The sequence below is a fragment of the Phacochoerus africanus genome, chromosome 4 (assembly GCF_016906955.1).
Source record: "Phacochoerus africanus isolate WHEZ1 chromosome 4, ROS_Pafr_v1, whole genome shotgun sequence".
NCBI classification, from domain to species: Eukaryota; Metazoa; Chordata; class Mammalia; order Artiodactyla; family Suidae; genus Phacochoerus; species Phacochoerus africanus.
The window spans coordinates 8,609,355-8,634,991 of NC_062547.1; the positions used below are offsets into that span (position 1 = coordinate 8,609,355).

At 37.3% G+C, this 25,637-nt stretch overlaps 1 protein-coding gene across 1 annotated transcript; it reads right to left on the bottom strand.

Moving 5' to 3' along the window:
* Positions 1 to 5,979: 5,979 nt before the first annotated feature.
* On the bottom strand, positions 5,980 to 25,441 carry LOC125125036 (solute carrier family 22 member 10-like). The gene is made up of 9 exons (XM_047775454.1): positions 24,871 to 25,441; positions 24,094 to 24,197; positions 14,261 to 14,415; positions 13,727 to 13,895; positions 12,495 to 12,618; positions 11,914 to 12,029; positions 9,623 to 9,837; positions 7,900 to 8,008; positions 5,980 to 7,414 (listed from the first exon to the last, which is right to left on the bottom strand). The coding sequence occupies exons 1-9, from the start codon at positions 25,270 to 25,272 to the stop codon at positions 7,207 to 7,209; spliced, it is 1,602 nt and encodes a 533-aa protein (XP_047631410.1). The 5' UTR covers positions 25,273 to 25,441; the 3' UTR covers positions 5,980 to 7,206.
* Positions 25,442 to 25,637: the final 196 nt, after the last annotated feature.

Consider the following 25,637-nt stretch of genomic DNA (forward strand, 5'->3'; position numbering starts at 1 on the left):
AAAAGTTCACAGGGAGAAAAAGTTTCCTTTCACTATGTTACACGCTAGGTGTGTATTGATCCTGATCCTAGCGTTAACTCGATGGGCCCCGTCTCACCTCCACGGCAAGGCCATGGGAGCTAGTCTTCCAACTTGTTTGAGCATCAGATGGCCAAAGGTTTTCTTTAAAGTCACAGAGAAATATTTTTCTGAGATGCTTCCAGCAGTTGACAAAACTGTTTAAAGGTCTATTTTGTGAAAATTCTTTTTGTCAGCAGTGCCCTGAAGTGGCATTGGACTTTGAGCTCCACATCTGTAAATAAAATAAAATAAACCTGCTACATGGTTTGCCGTCACTTTCAAAACATGTCACTTGTCACACTCAAAAGTGAAACTTTTTTTATTTTTCTGTGAAAAGTACTGAAAGTAAGTGCTTTGCTTGTTTTGTACTGAATTTTGATTCAAAGAGTTAATGAAAATAGTCCTGAGTTAATTTAGAGCCAGTGAAATATGGTGCAATTCTTTCCTTTTGATAAATGACACTCTTCTGCTTCAAGTCAAATCAAACCATGAATTCACATTGAAAATAAATTACTCAAAGTCGGAGCAGGGTGGGTAGTGATAGAAGGCAGCAGGCGACCAGTGGTAAGTGCATAGAGAGGTTTTTTTGTTTGTTTGTTTTGTTTTTTTCAAACAGGCCTATTGATTCATTCAGATAATATTTGTGAGGACTTCTCTGTTCTAGGAATACAGAACATGTTAAGACAAGGTCTTTAAGTGTAAGACTATAGCGATTAAGGGAGAGGTACCTAAGTAACTACAATCTGATATTATAAAACATAATTATATGGCAACTGTATCATGTGCTATGGAAGAACTGAAGAGCAACACAGGGGAAACATCACCATTGCTAGCACTCTATCTTTCATTAGAAATTCTTTCGAAGCCTGATTCTGGTATAATTCACATACCACATAATTCACTCTTTAAAATATACAATTACGTGGGTTTTATTCATTCAGCGTTGTGCATTCATCACTCCTCTCTCATTACAGAACATTTTCATCCCCATGGAAACGTGTACCCACCAGGATCCACTTCCGATTTCCCACTCTAGCCCTACTTCTTAGCAGCCACTAATCTATGCCTCTTTATGGATTTGCCTAATTTATGTATTTCATAGAAATTGATTCATAAAATATGTGGGCCTTTGTATCTTTTTTTTTTCCACTTAACGTTTTCAAGGTTCACCTATGTTGCAGCCTGGGTCACGCTTTCATTTTTTTTAATGACTAATTCATTCTTCGTTGTATGGATATACTGCATTTTTGTTTATCCATTCATTAGACCATGGACCTTGGGGCTATGTCTACATTTTGCTGCTGTGAACAATGCTTCTGTCATCTTTCATATACTCATTTATGTGAACCTAAGTTTTCAATGTTATTGAATGTACACATATGAGAGAAATTGCTTGGACACATGGTAGGTCTTCGTTTAGCTCATGGAGGGACTTCACACTATTTTCCATACTGGCTGTACCTTTCTTTTTGTCATCAGCAATACATGAAAATTCCAATTCTCTACAATCCTGCCAACACTTATTAAGTGTTTGATTACAGTGACTCTAGTGTTTGTAAAGTGGTATCTTACAGTTTTTTGATTTGCATTCCCTTAGGATTAACGATAATGAACATAATTTTACGTTCTTTTTTTTTTTTGTCTTTTTGCTATTTCTTCGGGCCACTTCTGCGGCATATGGAGGTTCCCAGGCTAGGGGTCGAATCGGAGCTGTAGCCACCGGCCTACGCCAGAGCCACAGCAACGCGGGATCCGAGCTGTGTCTGCAACCTACACCACAGCTCACGGCAACGCCGGATTGTCAACCCACTGAGCAAGGGCAGGGATGGAACCCGCAACCTCATGGTTCCTAGTCGGATTCGTTAACCACTGCGCCACGACGGGAACTCCTTTTTTTTTTTTTTTTTTAATTTTACGTTCTTATTTGCTATTTGTATAACATGTTTATATAAAAGTGTAGTAACTTAATTTTCCCATATAAAAATTGAGTTCTTGGAGTTTCTGTCATGGCTCAGTGGTTAATGAGCCCCACTAGTATCCATGAGGATACAGGTTTGATCCCTGGCCTCGCTCAGTGGGTCACGGATCTAGCATGGCTGTGACTGTGGCGTAGGCCAGCAGCTACAGCTCCAGTTCGACCCCTAGTCTGGGAACCTCCATATGCCATGGGTGCAACCTAAAAATAAACAAAATAAATAAATAAATGAAAATTGAGTTCTTTGTCAGTTTGTTATTTAGATGTAAGAGCACATTAAATATTCTGGCTAAAATTTCTCAACCCATTTTGTGGGTTACCTTTTCACTTTCTTTGTGGTATCTTTTGAAGAACAATTTTTTTAACTTCTATATAGTTCAACTCAACAAAGTTCTTTTTAAAAAATCACTTGTTCTTTTAGTGTTGTGTTTACAATATCATTGTATATTCCAAAATCATGAAGATTTAGACTTATATTTTCTTCTAGGGGGTTTACATTTAGGCATATGATTCAGTTTGAGTTTTTTTTTTTTTTTTTGTCTTTTCTAGGGCTGCACTGGTGGCATATGGAGGTTCCCAGGCTAGGGGTCTAATCAGAGCTGTAGCTGCCGGCCTGCACCAGAGCTACAGCAATGCGGGATCTGAGCTGCATCTGCGACCTACACCACAGCTCACAGCAATGCCAGATCCTTAACCCACTGAGTGAGGCCAGGGATCGAACCCGCAACCTCATGGTTCCTAGTCGGATTCATTAACCACTGAGCTACGACGGGAATTCCTATTATTTCCTTTTCTTGCTACTTGCCCTGGCTAGAAACTGGTACAATTTTGAGAAGTGGTAAGAAGGTACACTCCTGTATTGTTCTAGAAATTTGGAGGAAGCATTCAGTCTTTCATCATTTACCACGATGATGGCTGGGTCATTTTTATGTTTCCTGTTCATTTTTCCTTACTCTTTCTTTTTTTGAAATTGACTTCATTTTTTTATAGCAGTTTTTTTCTTTTTTTAAAAATTGAAATATTGTTCATTTACAGTGTTGTGTTACTTTCAGAAGTACTGCAAAGCGATTCAGTTATACATACATATATACCTATTTTTTCAGATTTTTTTCCCTTTAGGTTATTGCAAAATATTGAGTACAGTTCCCCATTAGCTTCTTGTTGTTTATCTATTTTATTTATAGTACTGAGTATCTGTTAATCCTAAACTCCTAATTTATCCCTCCCTCCTTTCACCTTTGGTAACTATAAGTTTGTTTTCTATGTCTGTGTGTCTATTTCTGTTTTGCATATGTTCATTTGTATTTTTAAGATTCCACATAAAAGTGATATCATATTTGTCTTTTTCTCTTTGGCTTACATCACTTAGTATGATAATCTCTAGGTCCATGTTGCTGTAAATGATATTATTTCATTCTTTCTATGACTGAATAACATTTTGTGGTATAAATGTACCATATCTTCTTCATCCACTCCTCTGTTGATTGACATTTAGTTTGCTTCCATGTCTTAGCTATTGTAAATAGTGCTGGAGTGAACACTGGGGTGCATGTATCTTTTTGAATTATGGTTTTCCCAGGAGTGGGATTGTAGGATCATATGGTAGGTCTATTTTTAATTTTTAAAGGAACTTCCATATTGTTCTCCAAAATGGATATATCAATTTACATTCCCACCAACAGTGTAGGAGGGTTTCTTTTTCTCCCCACCCTCTTCAGCATATATTATTTATAGACTTTTAAAGATGACCATTCTGAGTGGTGTGATGTGATACCTCATTGTAGTTTTGATTTGCATTTCTCTAATAACTAGCAATATTGAGCGTCTTTTCATGTGTGTGTGTTTTGGTTTTGGGTTTTTGGGCCAGCTGTGACTTGTTTGTATATTTTAGAGATTAATCCCTTGTCAGTTGCTTCATTTTCAAACATTTTCTCCCATTCTGTGGGTTGCCTTTTTAGTTTTGTTTATAGTTTCCTTTGCTGTGCAAGAGCTTTTAAGTTTAGTTAAGTCCCATTTGTTTATTTTTGTTTTTATTTCCATTACTCTAGGAGGTAGAGCCAAAAAGATACTGCTGCAACTTATGTCAAAAAATGTTCTACTTATGTTTTCCTTAGGAGTTTTATACTATCTGGTCTTACACTTAGGCCTTTAACCCATTTTGAGTCTCTTTTCGTATGTGGGATTAGAGTATGCTCTAATTTCATTCTTTTATACTTAGCTGTCCAATTTTCACAGCAGCACCTATCTAAGAGACTTTTCTTCATTGTACAGTCTTGCCTCCTTTGTTGTAGACAAATTGACTATAAGAGCATGGGTTTATTTCTGGGCTCTTCTTCTGCTCCATTGATCTATGTGTCTGTTTTTATGCCAGTACAACACTTTTTTTTTAATCACTATAGCTTTGTCGTATAGTGTGATCCACGGAGCATCATACATCCAGTTCTTTCTCAGGATCATTTTGGCTATTTAGGGTCTTTTGTATTTCCATACAAAATTAAAGTTTTTTTGTCCTAGTTGCATGAAAAATGCCCTTGGAATTTTGATTGAGATTGCATTGAATCTTTACATTCCTTGGGTGGTATGGTCTTCCAGTTCATGAACGATATTAATTCTTCCAGTTCTTTCCACCTATGTGTGTCATCTTCAGTTTCTTCCATTAGCGTCTTATAGTTTTCTGAGTACAGATCTTTTATCTCCTTAGGTAGATTTATTCCTAGGTATTTTATTGTTTTTGATATGATTGTAAGTAGAATTGTTTCCTTAATGTCTCTTTGTGATAGTTCATTCTTAGTGTATGGAAATGCAACGGATTTCTGTATATTAATTTTGTACCCTACAGCTTTACTGAATTCATTAATGATCTCTAGTAGTTTTTTGGTGGCATCTTTAGAACTATCTTTGTATAGTATTTTGTCATTTACAAACAGTGACATTACTCATTCCTTTTTAATTTAGACTCCTTTTATTTCTTTTTCTTCTCTGATTTCTGTGGGTAGTACTTCCAATAGTATTTTTGAGTAAAAGCGGTGAGGGTGGGGAACACTTGTCTTATTCCTGATCTGAGAGGAACTTTTAACTTTTCACCATTGAGTATGATATTCGCTATGGGCTTATCATATAGGGCCTTTGCGAAGTTGAGGTATATTCCCTCTATACCTACTTTGCTGAGAGTTCTATCAAAAATAGATGTTGGATTATTGTCAAAAGCTTTTTCTACATCTATTGAGATGATCAAATGGTCTTTATTCTCAGTTTGTTAATATGGTATATCACATGACTTTATTTGTGGATATTGAACCATCTTTGGGTCTCTGGGATAAATCTTACTTGATCATGATCTGTGATCCTTTTGATACATCATTGGGCTCAGTTAATGCTAATATTTTGTGGAGGATTTTTGCCTCTATGTTCATCAGTGATATTGCATCTACTTTTCTTTGTCTGTGATATCACTGTCTGGATTTGATATCAGGGTGAGGCTGGCCTCATAGAATGAATTCAGAGATGTTCTATTCTTTGCAAGGTTTTGGAATAATTTGAGAAGGATGTTAACTCTTCTGAAATTTGGTAGGATTTACCTGTGAAGCCATCTGGTTCTGGACTTTTCTTTGTTGGGAGGTTTTTAAAAATTACTGATTCAACTTTGTTACTGGTAATTGGTCTGTTTTTGTTTTCTATTTCTTCCCATTCAATCCTGGGAATTACATGTTCTCTCGTGTTTTATGTTTAATTGCAAATAATTCCATAACTATAAATGAGATTTGTTTCTAGCATATTTTATTGCCAGTTTGTAGATGTAAAGGAAAATTCCAGTTTTTTTCCTTCTTATTTTTATTTCTTCACCAGTCAGCTCATGAAATCCACTTAAAATTTTGTTACTTTTGTGTAGGAATCTTTTTCATTTATTTTTCCTGAGAATTTTTTGCTGGAACAAAAAAGCATAAACAATCAATCAGCAGCAAATTAAATAGTAAAAAACAGAAAAAATAAGATAAATGTTCTTGCCCTCTTGAACAAGTACAAATTGATCCTCTAACCTTAACTCTTTATGATCCAATAAACTCCCTGAGGGATTGACACTCATGATGGAGAAGGCTGTGCTGACTGTGCAGGCCCAAGAAAGCAGTTTGAAAGTTGATACTCTCACTTGGTCTCTTTAGACCTCTGGCCAAAGGCACCTTAGGAGAGTCTAGAGGTGGACTGAAAAATCTTATGGGAAACTCTCCATTTCTTATGCACTGAATTGTGTTCTCCCAAAATACATATAGTGTAGCCTTAACTCTCAGCATCTCAGAATATGAGATTTCCATATTTGGAAAGAGGATTTTTGCAGTTATAATTAATTAAGATGAGGTCATCCTGGAGTAGGGTGAGCCCCTGAACCAAATGGCTGATATTATTACACAAAGGGGATATTTGGACAGAGAGGCATGCTAGGGAGATGCCATGCAAAGACTGTAGTTATATTGACACGAGCCAGGGAACTAACAGAAGCCAGGAGGGATCTGGAACAAATCCTTCCCTAGAGCCTTCAGAGAAATCATGGCCCCGCCAACAACTTGAGCTTCCAGACTTGTGACACAATAAATTTCTACTGTTAAGTACAGTTTGCGGAACTTTATTATGGAAGCACTGGGAAAAGGATACTATTTTCTTATTTAAAAATACCTTTTACCAGTTTCTTATTTTCTCTATTCTCAATCTTTCCATTAATTGTGGCAATAAAATTGCCTGAATCTTACAGGCACATATATAAGATTTATTTCTTTATTATCTTTTCAATAGTGTCTGTAACTCTATGCAATTGTCCTAACATTCCTTCACTGATTATCCAGTTTCTTTCCCATATATCTCAGGCTCTTATGGATTGAAAACCATGAAATACCATCATGAGGGCAGGTAGGATGTGCCCTCACAACAGAGCTAGTTATTGTCTCTTCAGCACTAAAACTACCCATGAGAACAGGGAGAGGGGCTCTCTGCAGCCTAGACTAGAACTCACAATGGGTAGAAATGGCCTTGCCACTCATGAAAGGCAATGGCCCAGGGTGGAAGCATCCCAGGCAAGGCTCAGCCATCCAGAGATCTGAGGGACCCACTTGGAGTTTTGTCCATCTCACCCACAAATCCAAATCACACATTCCCTCCCAGGGGATAGATAGAAGGTTTACTCACATATTTCGCACATCCTGGATTGTATCAAACAGAGGCAGATTTCTGGTTTCAGGTAGGAAGAAGACAACAAGACCAGCAAGGATGGGACTTACTGCATAGATGATCCAGGGCAAGGTGGGTAGATATACCGCTAGGGTCATCAAGAGAGGAGCCACTGATGACCCACTCCTACTGGCCACTATATCTAATCCCAAAGCTTTCGCCCTAAGAGGTAAACATGAATACATAATAATCCAGTAAAAATCCACATATGTAATTTATGATATGTTTTTTATCTGATTATGGAACACAATAAAACAATTATTATATAACTGGGCTTGATGAAAAACACGTGTTTTTCTATTTGATCTGTGATTTTCTACCTGTCTTTCTCAGGATCAAAGTGTAATTGAGACCCACTGACATCATTTTAAATAGAATGTTGGTGTTACACACCGAAGCTATTCTGACACATATTCCAAAAAGTTAATGAAATGAAGCATTGAAGTACCACTTAGCACAGGACATGGTACCAATCAGCTTTTAAAATTAACTTTGACTATAACTGCTGCTATTATATTATTGCTATTACTGTTGTAAATGATTGATTTATAATTAACAGAGCTTATTATGTTATTCCCACAATAAGCATCAATTAGCTTGGACAGTCCTACTTTGGGTCCTATCAGAGCATCCATAAACTCATATACCTTACGACAGTGGGGACAAGTTCATCATAGTGGACAGCAAAACTGGTGGTGGAGGCAGCAGCAAAGGTGATTCCCACACTTGCCAAAGTCACACGCAGGGTCTGCATTTCTGGATACAGGAAGACCAGTGAGATTAAGAAAACTGTGTTGAAGGGATCAGCGTCCACCAACTTTAGGCAAAGAAAAAAGACCCTATAAGTTATTTGTGTGTTTAAAATGTATTGTAGAAAAATGTACAGTAGCTGATATCATGATGTTGTGAAAATAGGAAATATAACATTATCAACATGGGTTGTAAAAAGTACATAAAATTATATGGATTCACTTAAAAAATCTTTCTGTATATCTGAGATTTTCCAGAAAAGAAGACGAAAAGGTGTGTCTGGCAGAAAATTTGCTTTCACTTAGTCATTCCAGTACTTGCTGTATCCTTACTGTAGGAGGTAGGGCTGCCATATGTACAATTATTGAGTCTAAGGCTCAGCTCTAACCTTGAAGACTTCAATTTTTTCCTAGTTTTCTTGGTAATTAGGTTTTATTAGTAATGTGAGATTTTCACTGATCCAACCAGGAGTGTCCCAGGTATTCCTAAATGAGGGTAGATACAGCATTGTTATGGGGAGAATATGGCACCGGAGAGTAGTAAAAAGACAGGACCACTCTGCTAGTGGACTGGCTGAAGAGAAGCTAGCTCTGGATCAGTGTTTGACATAGAGAATCAATAACCTGACCCCCTTGCTGTACAGTGGGAAAAAAATAATAATAAATAATTAAAATAAAATAAAATAAAATGAAGTAAAATAAAATAAACATAGTTCTGAAAAAAAAAAAAGAATGGAATCTTCTATTTGGGAAAGAAAGGCCAGAATTTGGGACCACTGGAAAATTTTGGAGAAACAGTTTTTTTTTTTTGCACAGTATAAAAAGAAATCTAATTATAGCTTTATATATTGGCAAGAACTCTATTTTAAGGGGGTAGGTCTGCATCCTTAGTGATATTCTGAGGAGCAGAGTCCATGCGAATATAAAGCCGTTAATCCTATGATGGCATTGGGAGATGGGGAGGCACAATCCCCACTAGGTTTTTCCCTAGTTATTGTATACATCATTCTATTACTTGTAAAGTAATCTCTCACGGAATGGGCAAGGATTTTAACCTGCTTAAACCCTGCTTGCTACTGTACACACGTTCACTTCTTAAAAAGGAGGATTTTTTCATTTCCTGGAAGAGCAAGAGCTATAGTCACGGTGACCTGATACCACGGCCACATGTGGATACACGGAGATGAGGAAGGAGACTAGTTACCAAAGCTGGTAAAGAACACCCAAGCAGAGGAGTGACCACATTGTGTCCTCACCCAGGGTTTAATTGCAAGACCTCACCCTCCATGCTCATTATTTAAAGTGTGTGTGAATGGGCAAAAGGCAAATGAACAATTGTTGTTCTAGAGAAATGGTCCGGAAAAAATGGTACCAGTTTCCAGACACTCCCACAATGTGATAAAGATGAATACATGCCTGACCAGCCCCTCACTAACCTTTGGTTCTTTTCCCAAAAACCTTATTAGCGGAATATCTCATAAACCATCAGATTGGTTTTGGAGAATACTTAGACCTTAACTGGAACCTTTGTGTACTTCTGACTTCTGACAAATGTGATTAATATAATCCCTGAGGAATGGGAAAAGGCATTTCCTTTCCCCAAAGTCCAGTCTTCTCTCACCTTGCGGCACAAATGTGTTGCACAAAATGGAAAGTCCCAGCAGGAACGTGAAAAACATCTGGGATAGTCGACGACCCACATGATTCAGAGCTAAAAGGGCAAGATAACGGGCTAAGGCAGTGAGAGCTCCAAAGATGACCTGGAACAGGAAAATGTTGCTCCCAAAGTACTGTAGATTGATAAAGATGCCATAAAAGGGTATTATGCTTGCAAATCTGTAGTGAACAAAAGAGGAAAGGCACACATCATAAGTGTAGAGCCCAGGTGTGCAGTTGATGTTTCTCTTAACCCAGGCACCAATGATCAATGTTGAAGAATAAAGGCCCACTTTGAGTTGTATAATACTTCATTTTAAAAGTGATAGGAGTTCCCATTGTGGCACAGAGGAAATGAATCCGACAAGGAACTGTGAGGTTGCAGGTTCAATCCCTAGCCTCGCTCAGTGGGTTAAGGGTCTGGCGTTGCCGTGAGCTGTGGTTCAGGTCGCAGATGCGGCTCGGATCCCGCATTGCTGTGGCTGTGGTGTAGGCTGGCAGCTGGAGCTCCGATTCAACCCCTAGCCTGGGAACCTCCATACGCTGCCCTAAAAAGCAAAAAAAACAAAAAACAAAAAAAAAACAGTGATAAAGTTACCAAAAATGTACATAGCTGTGTATAAAAATAACATATCTTCTTTTATTCTGAGTCCCTAAGCATAGAATTGGCAGTGACTGGAAAACATAACCTGACTCAATCAGCAAACGGGATCATAGAGAGAAGCTGAATATATAAAAATAAAAATTCAAATTTATGGAAATAATTTCTGAGTGTGGTCTGTCTGCTGTCATTCTTCTTCTTCTGCAACCTCAATTCTTCCTTTTTTCCACTGACTGAAGCTGCCAAGAGATTACCCATGTCACTTTGATCTGGGAGAACAGTGTCCTTAGCTGTGACACAATTCTGGGAAATTTAAAGTTCATAACTAATTTATTCGGATTAACAGAAAATGTAAGAATTCAGGAAAGCAAACTTGCACCAACTGTATCATTAGAAATAGAGTCAGAGTTTTCCACTGGGGATCTACCTTTTACCCAAAAAGCATCTAAGAGAAAGGAATCCACTTTAATGATCTACTACACCCAGAGAGCACTAGATTTAGATGTTACACCAGAAGAAACCATCACGGATCACAGCAATTATGGGCAACTCCTCTCTTGATCATTCTCTAAACTTTTCCTTCCAGTTTTGTTGTCTAGGATTCAGAAATGTAAGGCTGTGTCCTAGGGGATACGGAAAGGGTGAAAAAGCACAATGAAATTAAATGCAGAGGCAGTCTACTAGGATATGTCTAGGGAGAGGTAAGTTGTACAATTTAGAAGTTATTGTCTTAGGCTTGGCAGTGGATGTATATTGTCCTGTGTGCTTTTTTTTTCCTCTTAAGACTACGAACATTCAGAATTATATTGAAAATTTTTCCTCCTGACTCTATCAAGGTATTCCCTCAAGAGTTAATGAAGAAGACTTCCACTGAAGTACTTATGCTAAGATACAAACAAACTCTATTCAAATTCAAAAATAAATAACATTGACGTACATGAAGAAATTGTAGTTAATTCATCTAATGGAAACTAAAATACTAAGGGGGAGAAACACCTACTGTCATAAGCAACAGAATGGATGAATCTTCTTGAATGAGTATGAGGAGAGGGAGCCTGTCACAGAACCTTTTATCATTTATGTCACAGTGAAGTCAAGATCAAGCAACACTCATCTATAGTGAGGGAGATCAGAACAGTTAAGGGCGTTTTTTTGTTTGTTTGTTTTGTTTTGTTTTGTTCTTTGGCACTGGAGAGGGCAATGAGGAGACAATAGAGTAAGATGTGGTGGGGACAGTCGTGGCTATTTTTGTGTGAGATAGTTGAGGGAATGTCTGGGGCATTCAAATTTTTTATCTTAATCTTGAGGTTGGTTACATTTTTATAGACATTCATTGATTTATGTATATTCCTGATCTCTTCTTGTTTCTTTTTGCATGATTTGCTTTAATTAAAACTGAAAGAAAAAGACTATTAAGTGCCCAAATCTGTACTATGACAAATTTCTCAACATTAACCTCCAGTGAAGAGAAGGATAGTATGATATTACCTAACTACCTCTTCATCGTATATTCAGTACACATGAGTCTTATTTGATGAGGTTTCCTCATTTTTATTTCCAAATCAGAACCTCCCCCAACAACAGTTATAACCTTTGAAATAAATAGATTCATGTCCCCACTCTATGAATTTCGTCAAGAATTGCATGAAGCCCACCTCACAAAGAACAGGAGACATATCCTTCTACGCAGGATGGGTGTGTGGAACAAGTCAAATAGAGTCGTTTTGGTCTGTGCTGCCTCCAGCTCCTCCTGCATGGTAGCTCTCAAACCCTTCAACAACAACAAAGATGAATCATTTGCCAACACAGCGCCATGTATTGTGATGAGCACTGGCACCAAACAGGACAAGAATGACGTGTTCCCTTTCTTTGCAGTATAACATATTATACATGCAACCATAGGTGTGAACATGTTATGAAGGAGAATGTAGGGAGTTAAGGGAGACTATGGGAAATTATACAATAATAACAATATTTTGAAGATGAGGCCATAGAAGGAGGCAGAATATCCAGGAGATTACATAGGCTATAAATTCAGATCAGAAATTGAACTAAAGGAACAAGTCCTCTAAACTTCTTTTATATAAGATAGCCCTGAAAGAGGAGGGAACTGAGCTTTCATTCTCAACAAGCGGACTTTCTTCGAAAAGCAGTTTGTCTATCTCAATAAGGAGAAGGCATTTGTCAGTTCATGATTTCCCTCCAATCCAGGAACCACCTTCCCCGTCCTGCTCACCTCCATGTTCAGGGTGGCTTCATCATTTTTTATTCCATTTCTATGTGCAACTTTTTTAAGTTCCTTTAAGCCCTCCTCTGGTTTATTGGTTATAATCAGCCATCGAGCAGATTCCACCAGCCACCTGATGAAAGGCACACAAGAGCAGTCAGCCTCTCTTTCTTAATTGTCCTTTGATTACTGACAAACATAGCACTTTCTGCCTTCCATCTATATCCACTACTTCACTTGTTGGGTTAGGAATAGAAACTCACATTCTATTATACAAATACCAGGAAAATATAAGAATGACCATTTTATGCAGCACACCTGAAAAGGGTGTATAATTTTGGAGTCAAACTCCCCCTGTGCTTTCTCACCAGGAGATTTTCCGAGAGTTTACGAAATTTAAGGTAGAGAGTCCTTCACATGCATAATTCTCTTCCAAAGCCTGACATGGGATCTAACCCCTTATTTATTTATAATTGCCTCAATTTTCTCATTAAAAATGGAGACAGCAAGCACATCTTTTTTTATTTTGAGAATAGAATGACTTAGCATATGAGTCTGAACTGAATTACACTTTTTTTCTCATTCTGTACTCAATTCACTGTATTAAATATGTAGCCATCTCTCTGTGATCTACTAAATATGATTATGCCTAGACTGGTTTTTAAGTGTAGGGATGAAATTATCCATAAATAAATATTTCTTAAAGTTATTTTAAGAGAAAGGGAGTGTTGAACACATGATGTAAATCATCTAATCTGCATGCTATATTCACTTCTGGAGACATTGTGCTACTATTTTGTCAAATTGCTCTATGAATAAATTTGCTGCCTTTTTTTTTTGATCCAATTTCATCTGCAATGTAGAAAATCACTGAAAACTTCATGGTTTCCCATTTATTTCAAAATCAAACCATTAAAGGTATATTTTTTAAAAAGCACTTATATCTGTATTTTATAAAGTACTAGGGAAAATAATTTTAGAATGAGTCTATTCCTACTATACAGGGTAGGACTTAGTAAGCAAATTGGCAGAAAATACCTAGAATTCCCAGGCAGAAAGGTAATTATCACTCCCTAGTGTAGTTATCAAATCTCATATTTCTCAGAGTGAACAGTTGAGACATGGGTTTTTGGTCCAAACAATGAGAAAAGTTTTAGAGAATAAGGAAATCAATATATCCCAATTCAATATGCGTTTTCATCCCAGGTTCCCTTAAGACAGAGTGAGTGAGAGACTCATACCTTGAAGAGACAAAGAAGACAAAGAAAGGTATGGATATCACCAGCTGCAGGGGGCGCCATTCACGAAAGGCAAAAGCTAGTCCTCCCAGAATTATCTGTCCAGTACTAATGGCAGAGGTTATCAGTGCTATTACCATGGCTTTTGACTGGGACCTTGTCCATTCTACAGCTGAGAGAAAATCCAATTGGGATATTAATGTCAGATAAGGGTAAAATATCAAGGTCAAATTCAAAGTTAAGAAATAGAGATTGGAGTTCCTGTTGTGGCTCGGTGATTAACGAATCCGACTAGGAACCATGAGGTTGAAGGTTTGATCCCTGTCCTTGCTCAGTGGGTTAAGGATCTGGCGTTGCTCTGAGCTGTGGTGTGGGTTGCAGATGCGGCTCGGATCCTGCGTTGCTGTGGCTCTGGCGTAGGCTGGCGGCTACAGCTCTGATTAGACCCCTAGCCTGGGACCCTCCATGTGCTGTGGGAGAGGCCCTAGAAAATGCAAAAAGACAAAAAAGAAATAGAGATCAAAATTATTGACATACTGAGCATCCAGTTATTCGTAATGATGATTGCACCAGAACAGCCTGACCAGAAGCGTAGTAAACAGTAAATGAGGAAGGTGGGAGCAAAGGCTGCACAGGTCCCAGAGATGGCGAGCTGAAGCAAACACCATCTGAGAATCAACTTTCGGCCAAACCTAAGAAACAGAGAGAGTGGTTAGATTATGGGAGCAATGATAATTTGTGGCAAAAAATAAGGAAACATAAATAGACTTCTATATCAAAACCTCATGGGAACTGCAAACCAAAAATCTACAATATGTACACCCACAAAACAGAAAGAGTAATCCAAACACAACACTAGATATATTTATCGAATCACAAGAAAAGAGAACAAAAGAGGAAAAGAAGAAAAAAGGCCTACAAAAACAAATCCAATGCAATTTAAAAAGGCATTAAGATTTTCCATCGCATCAATAAGAATGAAATATTTAGGAATAAACCTACCTAAAGACACATAAGATCTGTACTCTGAAAACTATAAGACGCTGATGAAAGAAATCAAAGATGCCATAAATAGATGGAAAGACATACCATGCTCTTGGATTGGAAAGACACAGCATGCTCTTGTGTTGGAAGAATCAATACTGTCAAAATGACTGTACTGCCCAAGGTGATCTACAGATTCAATGCAATCCCCACCAAGTTACCAAGGATATCTTTCACAGAACTAGAACAAAATACTTTAAAGTTTGTTTGGAAGCACAAAAGACCCAGAATAGCCAAAGCCATCCTGAAAAAGAAAAATGGAGCTGGAGGAATCAGGTTCCCTGACTTCAGACTCTACCACAAAGCAACAGTCATCAAAACCATACAGCACTGGCACAAAGACAGAAATATAGATCAGTGGAACTGGATAGAAAGCCCAGAATTAAACCCACGCACCTACAGTCAACTAATCAATGACAAAGGAGGCAAGAATATGCAATGGAGAAAAGACAGCACCTTCAATAAGTGGCACTGGGAAAACTGGGCAGCCACATGTAAAAGAATGAAATGAGAACACTTCCTAATAACATACACAAAAATAAACTCAAAATGGAGTAAAGAAATCAATAAGCCAACAGAGATCCTAAATGACACAATAGAAAAGTTAGACTTAACTGACATTTTCAGGACTTTACATCTGAAAAAATCAGAATATACATTCTTCTCAAGTGCACATGGAACATTCTCAAAGATTGATCACATACTGGGGCACAAAGCTAACCTCAACAAATTTTAGAGTTTAGAAATTATTTTAAGTATCTTCTCTGACCACAATGGCAAGAAACTAGAAATCAACCACAGGAAAAGAAATGAGAAAAAACTTACTACATGGAGACTAAACAACATACTACTAAAAACCCCATGGATCAATGACAAAATCAAGATGGAAATTAAAAAATACCTCAAGATAGATCCTGCTGAGTAGCATTGAGAACTATGTCTAGATAATCATGCTGCAACAGATCAAAGGATGGGGGGGAAAAATGTATACATGTAAGAATAACTTGATCCCCTTTCTGTACAGTGGGAAAAAAAAATACCTCAAGACAAATGATAATGAAGACACAACCACTGAAAATCTATGGGATACCACAAAAGAAGTCCACAGAGGGAAATTCATAGCAATACAGGCCTTCCTCCAAAAATAAGAAAGATCTCAAAACAAGAAGAGGAGAGAAAAAACCCAATTAAACAAAATCAGAAATGAAAAAGAAGTCACAACGGATAATACAGAAATACAAAAAACCATGTGAGAATACTATGAACAATTGTATGCCAACAAATTTGACAACCTAGAAGAAATGGACAACTTTCTAGAGACTTATTACAGCTTACCAAAACTGAATCAAGAAGAAACAGATCAAATGAACAGACCCGATCACTAGAACTGAAATTGAATATGTCATAAAAACACTCTCTACAAATAAAAGTCCAGGACCAGATGGCTTCACAGGTGAATTCTAGCAAACATACAGAGAGGAATTTATACCCATCCTCCTTAAACTTTTTCAAAAGGTTGAAGAAGAAGGAACACTCCCAAAGACATTCTATGATGCCACCATCACCCTAATTCCAAAACCAGACAAAGATACCACCAAAAAAGAAAACTATAGGCCACTAACTTCGATGAACATAGACGCAAAAAATTCTCAATAAAATTTTAGCCAACCAAGTCCAACAACATACAAAAAAGATCATATGCCACGATCAAGTGAGATTCATCCCAGGTTCACAAGGATGGTTCAACATACAAACATCAATCAACGTCATACACCACATTAACAAAAGAAAAGTAAAAAACCACATGATCATCTCAATAGATGCAGAGAAAGCATTTGACAAAGTCCAATATCCATTCATGATCAAAACTCTTACCAAAGTGGGTATAGAGGGAACATACCTTAACATAATAAAAGCCATTTATGACAAACCCACAGCAAACATAATATTCAGTGGAGAAAAGCTGCAAGCCTTCCCACTAAAATCTGGAACAAGATAAGGATGCCCACTCTCACCACTGTTATCCCAGATAGTTCTGGAAGTCCTAGCCACAGCAATCAGACAAACAAAAGAAATAAAAGGCATCCAAATAGTTAGAGAAGAGGTAAAACTGTCACTTTATGCAGATCACACTATACTATATATATATATGTATATGTATATATGTGTGTGTGTGTGTGTGTATATATAAAACCCTAAGGACTCAACCCAAGAACTACTTGAACTGATCAACAAATAGAGCAAAATAGCATGATATAAGGTTAACATTCAGAAATCAGTCACATTTCTGGATACTAACGATGAAATATTAGAAAAGGAATACAAAAATACAATACCTTTTAAAATTGCACCCCAAAAAATCAAATACCTGGGAATACACCTGACCAAGAAGGTAAAAGACTTATATGCTGAGAAATATAAAACATTAATCAAGGAAATTAAAGAGGATTCAAAGAAATATTCAATGTTCAAAGATATTCCATGTTCATGGGTTGGAAAAATTAATATTGCAAAAATGGCCATACTACCCAAAGCAATCTACAGATTCAACACAATCCCTATCAAATTACCCATGACATTTTTCACAGAACTTGTACAAAAAATCCAAAAATTTATATGGAACCACAAAAGACTCAGAATTGCCAAAGCAATCCTGAGGAACAAAAACCAAGCAGGAGGCATAACTCTCAGACTTCAGGCAATAATACAGAGCCACAATAATCAAGACAGTGTGGTGCTGGTACCAAAACAGACAGACCAATGGAACAGAATAGAGAACACAGAAATAAACCCAGACACCTATGGTCACTTAATCTTTGACAAAGGAGGCAAGAACTTAAAATGGGAAAAAGACAGTCTTTTCAACAAGCATTGCTGGGAAACCTGGACAGCTGCCTGCGAATCAATGAAACTAGAACACACCTTCACACCATGCACGAAAATAAACTCTAAATGGCTTAAAGACTTAAACATAAGACAAGACACCATCAAACTCCTAGAAGAGAACACAGGTGAAACATTCTCTGACATCAACCTTACAAATATTTTCTCAGGTCAGTCTCCCAAGGCAACAGAAATAAAAGCAAAAATAAACCAATGAGACCTAATCAAACTCACAGGTTTTTGCACAGCAAAGGAAACCATAAAAAAAAGATAACTTACAGAATGGGAGAAAATACTTTCAAACAATGCAACTGACAAGGACTTAATCTCTAAATTATACAAGCAACTTATGCAACTCAACAGCAAAACAGCCAACAACCCACATAGGTTCAAAGTGAAGGGATGGGAAAAGGGTCTCTACACAAAAGGAAATCAAAATAGAACAAAGGTAGTTATACTCGTAGCAGACAAAATACACCTTGAGTCAAAGAAACAGGAGTAAGAGAAAAGAAGGTCATTGTATAGTGGAAAGGGGGTCAATTCATCAAGAAGATGTATCAATCATAAATAATTACGGTCCTAATATCAGAGCACCTAAATATATTAAGGAAATACATTTATGAAGGGAGAAATAGACAACAAAACAATAATAGTAGAGGACTTCAAGACCCCATCTTTAACAATGGATAGATCATCCAGACTGCAAACCAATAAGAAAGCAATGGGCTTGAACAAATTGCCCCAACAGATACATAGAACATGTCATTCAACAACAGCAGAATAGACATTCTTTTCAAGTGGATAGCAAACATTTGCAAATGCATGCTAGATCACAAAAAAAGTCAGCAAATTTAAGAAGATGGAAATTATATCAAGCGCCTTTGTAACTACAACTGAATGAAGCTAGAAATAACAGAAGGAAAGCTGAAAGATTACATATACATAAGAATTAAACCACTGAAAAACCAGTGGAACAAAAAAAAACAAAACAAAACAAAAACCCAAAAGTGAAACAAAAAAACTTTAAGCAAAAAATGATAACACAACATAGCAAACCCTATGAAATGCTGCAAAAGCAGTTCTAGGAGTGAAGTATTTAGCAATAAAAGCCTACATTAAGAAAAAAGAAAGCTCCCAAATAACATTAATTTGCACTTTAAGGAATTGGAAAAGAGAAAAAAAACTAAGCCTAAAGTTAGCAGAAGAAAGGAAATAACAGAAATAAATGAAATAAAAACCAAGAAAACAATAGAAAACATCAATAAAACCTAAAGATGATTTTTGAGAATGTAAAAAAAAATTGAGAAACTTATCTAGACTAAGAAAATGAGGAATTCCTGTTGTAGCTCAGTGGAAACAAATCTGACTAGTATCCATGAGGACACAGGTTTGATCCCTAGCCTTGTTCAGTGGGTTAAGGATCCAGCATTGCCATAAGCTGTGGTGTAGGTTGCAGACGCAGCTTGGATCTGGCTGGCATTGCTATGGCTGTGGTCTTGCCCAGCACTACAGCTCCAATTTGACCCCTAGCCTGGGAATCTCCATATGCCACTGGTGCAGCCCTAAAAAAACCACCAAAAAAAAAAAAAAAAAACGAAAGCTGATACCACAGAAATACAAAGGACTATCAGCAACTACTACAGCTATTTATAAACAACAAAGTGGGTAACCTAGAATAAATGGATAAATTCATATAAACATATAACCTATCAAGACAGAACCATTAAGAACTAGAATATCCAAAAACACCAATAATGATGGAGATTGAATCACTAATTAAAACACTCAAGTCCCCCAAAGGAAAATATCCAAAATATTTAAACAGCTCATATAACTCAATATCAAAAATGTAAATAACCCAGTTTTAAAAATGGGTAGAAGACCTGAATGGACAGTTTTCCAAAGCAGACAAACAGATGGCCAACAGGCAGCTGAAAAGATACTCAACACTGCTAATCATCAGAGAAAAGCAAATCGAAACCATAATGAGATATCACCTCACACCTACTAAATACCTATCATGAAATAGACCTGAATAACAACTTTGGGGAAAGTATGGAGAAAAGGGAACTTTTTATCCAGTGTTGTTGAGAATATAATTTGGTGCAGAAACTAGGTAAAACAGTACAAAGATTCCTCAAAAAACTAAAAATAGAACTACCATATGACCCAGCAATACCACTTCTGGGTACATATCTGAAAAAACAAAACACTAATTCAAAGAGATAAATGCATATAAATGTTCATAGCAATGCTACTTATAATAACAAAGATATGAAAGTAACTTGTGTCCCTCAACAGATAAGTGAATAAAGAAGATATGGTGTGTGTGTGTAAAAAAAAATTCATATTACACACACACACACACACACACACACACACACTGGAATATTACTCAGCCACAAAAAAGAAAGAAATTCTACAATTTGCAACAATGTAGATGGACTTACAGAGTATTACGCTTAGTGAAATAAGTCAGAGAAAGACAAATACTCTGTGTTATCATTTATACGTGGAATTTTAAAAATGCAAATGAATGTATGTAATTAAACAGAAACAGACTCACAGATACAGGGAACAAACTAGCTGTTACCAGTGAAGAACGGGAAGGGACATGTGGCAAGATAGGGGATGAGATAAAGAGATTTAAACTACTATGAATAAAATAAGCCACAAGCGTATACTGTATAGAACAGGGAAATGTAATCATTGTTTTGTCATAATTTTAAATGGGGTATGATCTATAAAAACATTGCATCACAATTTCGTGTACCTAAAACTAACATAATAGTGTAAATTAAGTATATTCAAATTTTTTGAAAAGAACCAGATGAATACTTCCAAATGTTTAAAGAAGAATAAACACCAACTCTTCTCATTCATTTCTGAAAATCTGAAGCAGAAGTTACACTCCCAAACATTTTAGAAGGCCTCCATTTTTCCAGATATCAAAATCAGATAAGGATGCTGAAAGAAAACTACTGGCCAACATCTGTGGTGAATATAGATGCAAAAAGTTCTCAATAAATTATTAGCAAGCCAGATTCAACAGGTTATGAAAAGTATCATACACCACAATCACGAGGGATTCATCCCTAGGATGCAAGGAGTTCAACATATTGTGATTCGATATATATGATAAACCATAGTAAAGGAATGAAAGATAAAAGTCATTGATTATTTCAAAAGATGAAGGAAAAGCCAGTTGACATAATATAAATATTTTTGTAATAAAAATGCTCAATTAATTAGGTGTGGAAGGAATGTAACTCAACATAATAAAGGTTCTATATGACAAGTCTTCAGATAACATTGAACTCAGTAGTGACAGTTTGATGCTTTTCTAGGTTCAGGGACTAAAAGGGGTGCCCACTTAAACCACTCCTATCAACATAAGCCTGGAAGCCCTAGTCAGCATTATCAGGCAAGACAAAGAAGTAAAAGGCATCCAAATTGGAAAAGTGGAATTATATTTTCTTTGCTTATGGATCATAGGCAACGTGTATAGAAAATCCTGAAGACTCAACTAAAATTTTTGTCAGAACTAATCTACAAATTCAGTAAAGTTGCAGGATACAAAATCAACATACAGAAATCAAATTCATTTCTACATACCAACAATGAAATATATGAAAAATTAATAAAAGATCTCATTTACCATAGCATCAAAAACAATAAAATAATTAAGTTTAAATTTAACCAAGGAGATGAAAGATCTGCACACTGCAAACAATAATATGTTGATGAAAGAAACTGAAGAAGTCACAAATAAGTGGAAATATAACCCATGTTCATGGGTCGGAAAAATTAATATTTTTTAAATGAAGCCATCTATAGATTCAGTGCAATCTCTATCAAAATTCCAATGGCACTTTCCACAGAAATAGGAAAAACTATCCTCAACTTTGTGTGAAATCGCGAATGACCCTAAATAGCCAAAGCAATCCTCACAAAGAAGATCCAAGCCAGAAGCATCACACTTTCTGATTTCAAACAATGCTACAGAGTTATAGTGATAAAAATAGTATGGTACTGACATAAAATAGACCTATAAATAGAAAAGAATCATGATCCCACAAATTAGCCCTTCAGATGCCATATGTAATAAAGGAGCCAATAACCATCTCTACAGTAATGATGGACAATCATATAAAGAAGAATGAAATTTGACCCTTATACACACGATTCAAAAAAATTCACTCAGGAGTTCCCGTCGTGGCACAGTGGTTAACGAATCTGACCAGGAACCATGAGGTTGCGGGTTCGGTCCCTGCCCTTGCTCAGTGGGTTGACGATCCGATGTTGCCATGAGCTGTGGTGTAGGTTGCAGACTCGGCTCAGATCCCGCATTGCTGAGGCTCTGGCGTAGGCTGGTGGCTACAGCTCTGATTCAATCCCTAGCCTGGGAACCTCCATATGCCGCGGGAGCGGCCCAAAGAAATAGCAAAAAAAGACCAAAAAAAAAAAGAAAAAAAATTCACTCAGAATGGATTAAAGTCTTAAACATTATCCTGGAGTTCCCATGGTGGCACAGCAGAAACAAATCTGACTAGGAACCTCCATATGTCGTGGGTGCGGCCCTAAAAAAGCCAAAAAATAAAATGAGGTAAAAATAAAAACTTAAACATTATCCCAAAACAGTAAATCTTCTGAAAAAAAAAAACATAAGGAAAAACTTCCCTGACAGTGGTCCTGACAACAGTTTTTTTTAAGGTATAGTAGCCATCCAAACTGGTGTGAAGACATCACAGTTGCTTTGAGTTGTTTTCTCTGATGGTTAGTGATGGTGAGTGTCTTTTGCATACCCGCGGACTGGTTCTAGGTCTTCTTTGGAAACATACCTATCGAGTTCCTTCACCCACTTAAAAAAAAAAACAAACATGCTATTTATGGGTTTTTGCTATTGGTTGTCGTAGTTCTCTGTATATTTTGGATATTAATTCTTTGTCCGTTATATGACTTTCAAATATTTTCTCCCATTATGCAGGTTTCCTTTTCATTTTGTTGATCATTTCCTTTGCTGTGCAGAAGTTCTTGGTTTTACATACTTCCTCTTATATATTTTTGGTTTTGTGGCCGCTATCCACGAATTATTTTTTGGTTCAAAATCTTTAGCGTAGCAAAAAGGCTCCTTCTTCCTCACCGAGATTTCCACTCTTACCTCCTGTCATAACCATCCACTCCCCCCACACAACCCCCATCACTACCACATATATTCCCTTCTGCCCGTCTACACGGATCAATCAGCATTTTGTTGTGATTCAAAATAAAGGGCTTGGTCAGAAAACTGGTCAAAAAGAACACTCTGACCCTGAAATTTTTATGAATTACATTGAGGGGATCCATTCAGAGTTCACAATTTTCAGTTATAAGATTAAAAGATGTTAGGCTCATAAATGACAGGGGAAAATTTAAGCCTCCCATTTGCCCTGTAGGATACTTGAGTGTGTGTCTGTCATGGTCGTCCTCTTACTTTCAGGAGACAACAGCTACAGGATAACCTAAACTTCTCAATCCGGAAATTATGACGCCTGCGTTTTATAGATTAGTTGACTTATATTGCTGAACGTATTACCTCTAATGAGACTTTTTTTTTTACAAGATCAAACACCCACGTTACAACCACAATTATTTCTTTCTTTTTTTTTTTTTAACTTTTGTCTTTTTAGGGCCACACCTACAGCATGTGGAGGTTCCCAGGCTAGGGGTCTAATCGGAGCTACAGCTGCCAGCCTACACCACAGCAACAGCAACGCCAGATCTGAGCCACATCTGCAACCTACACCACAGCTCATGGCAATGCCAGATCCTTAACCCACTGAGCAAGGCCAGGGGTCGAACCCGCAATCTCATGGTTCCTAGTCGGATTCATTTTCACCGCGCCATGATAGGAACTACCACAATTATTTCTTAATCCAGTTTCAGTACCATCTCTCTAAGGACCCAGGTTTTATAGAAATGCCTACTAATTACATTGGGGTAACCATGGTATGAGAACCAGTGTGAAAACCCATAAGGATTTAGCTCACTGAGTCCATCAGGGAATTAACACAGAAGCCATGACAAAGACCTACAAGGCTGTTTCTTCAAAAATGCAGAAAAGCTTCCTCCTTGAAACCCCTTACTTTCACTTTCCATTGCTAACTCCTTCTCATCCTTATAAATGAAGTTTACAGTAACTTGAGTCTCTATTCTCAAATGCCCCTAAATCTGATAGTGATGCCATTCCTATGCCCAGTACAGAGAGCTCTGTGGCAACAAAATAGCATTTATCATGAGTCAAATTCTACACATCCATCTACAGCTCCCTGGGAACCAAGGCAACTCACAACAGTATAAACAGTATATTGGAACTTAATAAAAATGTAAGTTTTATAAAAAAGTTAATCATAAACACTGAAAACGCCGCAGAAGCAGGGCAGGAGAGATGTGGAGACACTCACCTGTCTGAGAAGTGGCCGTATATGAGGCCTCCCACCAACATTCCAGCCAAGAATAGGAACTGAGCCACTGATTTCTGAGACTGATAATCACATACAAGGTCCCACTGGAAGAGAAGGAAGCCAGCCTGAGGAGCTTCTCAGCATCTCATAGTCTGTTAATGTTCACTCAGTCCAACGACCCTCAGTGGACACACTCTGCTTTCCCTTGACTACATTAAATCATCTGCATCGTTCAAGTCTCAAGTTGAGCATGGCTCTTCTAGAAATGCTCAATTAAATCCTCCAGATTGTGTCATGACCATTCTTTATAATCAGTTAGTACAGCATTTGTTCTCATTCTTAACCACACATTGGAAACATTTGAGGTTTTTTTTTTTTTTTTTTTTTAATCACTTGTGCCTAGATTTCACACCAGGGCATGGAATTTTTTTTTTTTTTAATTAATGCAAATGGTTCCAATTTGCAACTGGGCTAAGAGCAAGCAACCAAGAATAATTTTCAACAATTATATCAAATACTAACTTCTCTAACCATCAATCTTCACATTAAATTCAAACTTGCAGATCATAAAGTTTATATCTAGTTTGTTTGTTTCACTGTGTTCAATTGTCATGTAAGTGCTTGGCAATTAAAAGGCAAACAATCACTAAAGGCTGAAAGAATGAAAGTGAGCAGACAACACTAGCTATTCAGTAACTGAAGACTTGAATCGTATTTATTTGATGTTATTCTAAACACCTAGACCTTGTACTCAGAAAAAAACAAATGGTCCTTTACCTCCGTCACGATGGTGGAGGAGAAGAAGCTATGGTCATACACCCAGCCGTCCACACAGGGCTCCGTGTCCAGATCAGTCACGTTGGGGAAGGTCCCACTCAGGTGAAGGAGCTGCCACTGGGGGTGGAGGAAGCGACGACATTTCTCCGGCTTCAAGTTTGAGTCCAGGGGGATGGAGATTCTCAGGAGGACATCAGGGCTGAGGGTCCCAGTAGCATTATCAGACATAGTGTCATTGTCGAGAATGTGGACCCAGCAACGATGACCAGGAATGGCCGCTGTAAAGTTCTCCAACAGTATGTGGCAGGCTAATGTCATGACAGGGGGGAGAACTAAAAACAGCTGAAGGATCTGGAATTTCCCCATGCCACCAGCTTCATTCAGGAGCTCCTCAAAGGCCATTGTGAACAGATGATCTTCAAGAAAAGTCACAATGACTTTATGGAGATAAGTTCCAAGGGAGAAAAAAAGTTTTCTTTCATTAATTCACGCTGTCTATGTGACTTCACACCAGTTTCTCATCAACGGGTCCTGTCACCTTACTGTCACAACAGAGCAGTGGAAGCAATTTCCCCAGTTTTTTGGAATCACAGGGTATTAGTTTTTCAGTGAAATGGTAGAGAAAATTATTTACTAAATGTACTTCTATCTGATGATCATTAAATGTGTTTAAAGGTTTACTCACTTAACATTCTTGTCCTCAGTGATTTAGTAAAATCAACCTTGGACTTTGGCGTGTACGTAGTCTCTGAATAATCTAAAATATG

Excerpts from the sequence above, each read along its gene's own strand:
- LOC125125036 (XM_047775454.1), bottom strand. The coding sequence starts at position 25,272 with ATGGCCTTTGAGGAGCTCCTGAATGAAGCTGGTGGCATGGGGAAATTC. Across the intron at positions 12,030-12,494 it reads AAGCCACCCTGAACATGGAG|GGTTTGAGAGCTACCATGCA; the intron begins GTGAGCAGGACG and ends TTGTTGTTGAAG. Across the intron at positions 8,009-9,622 it reads CAACACATTTGTGCCGCAAG|AAATGCAGACCCTGCGTGTG; the intron begins GTGAGAGAAGAC and ends TCCTGTATCCAG.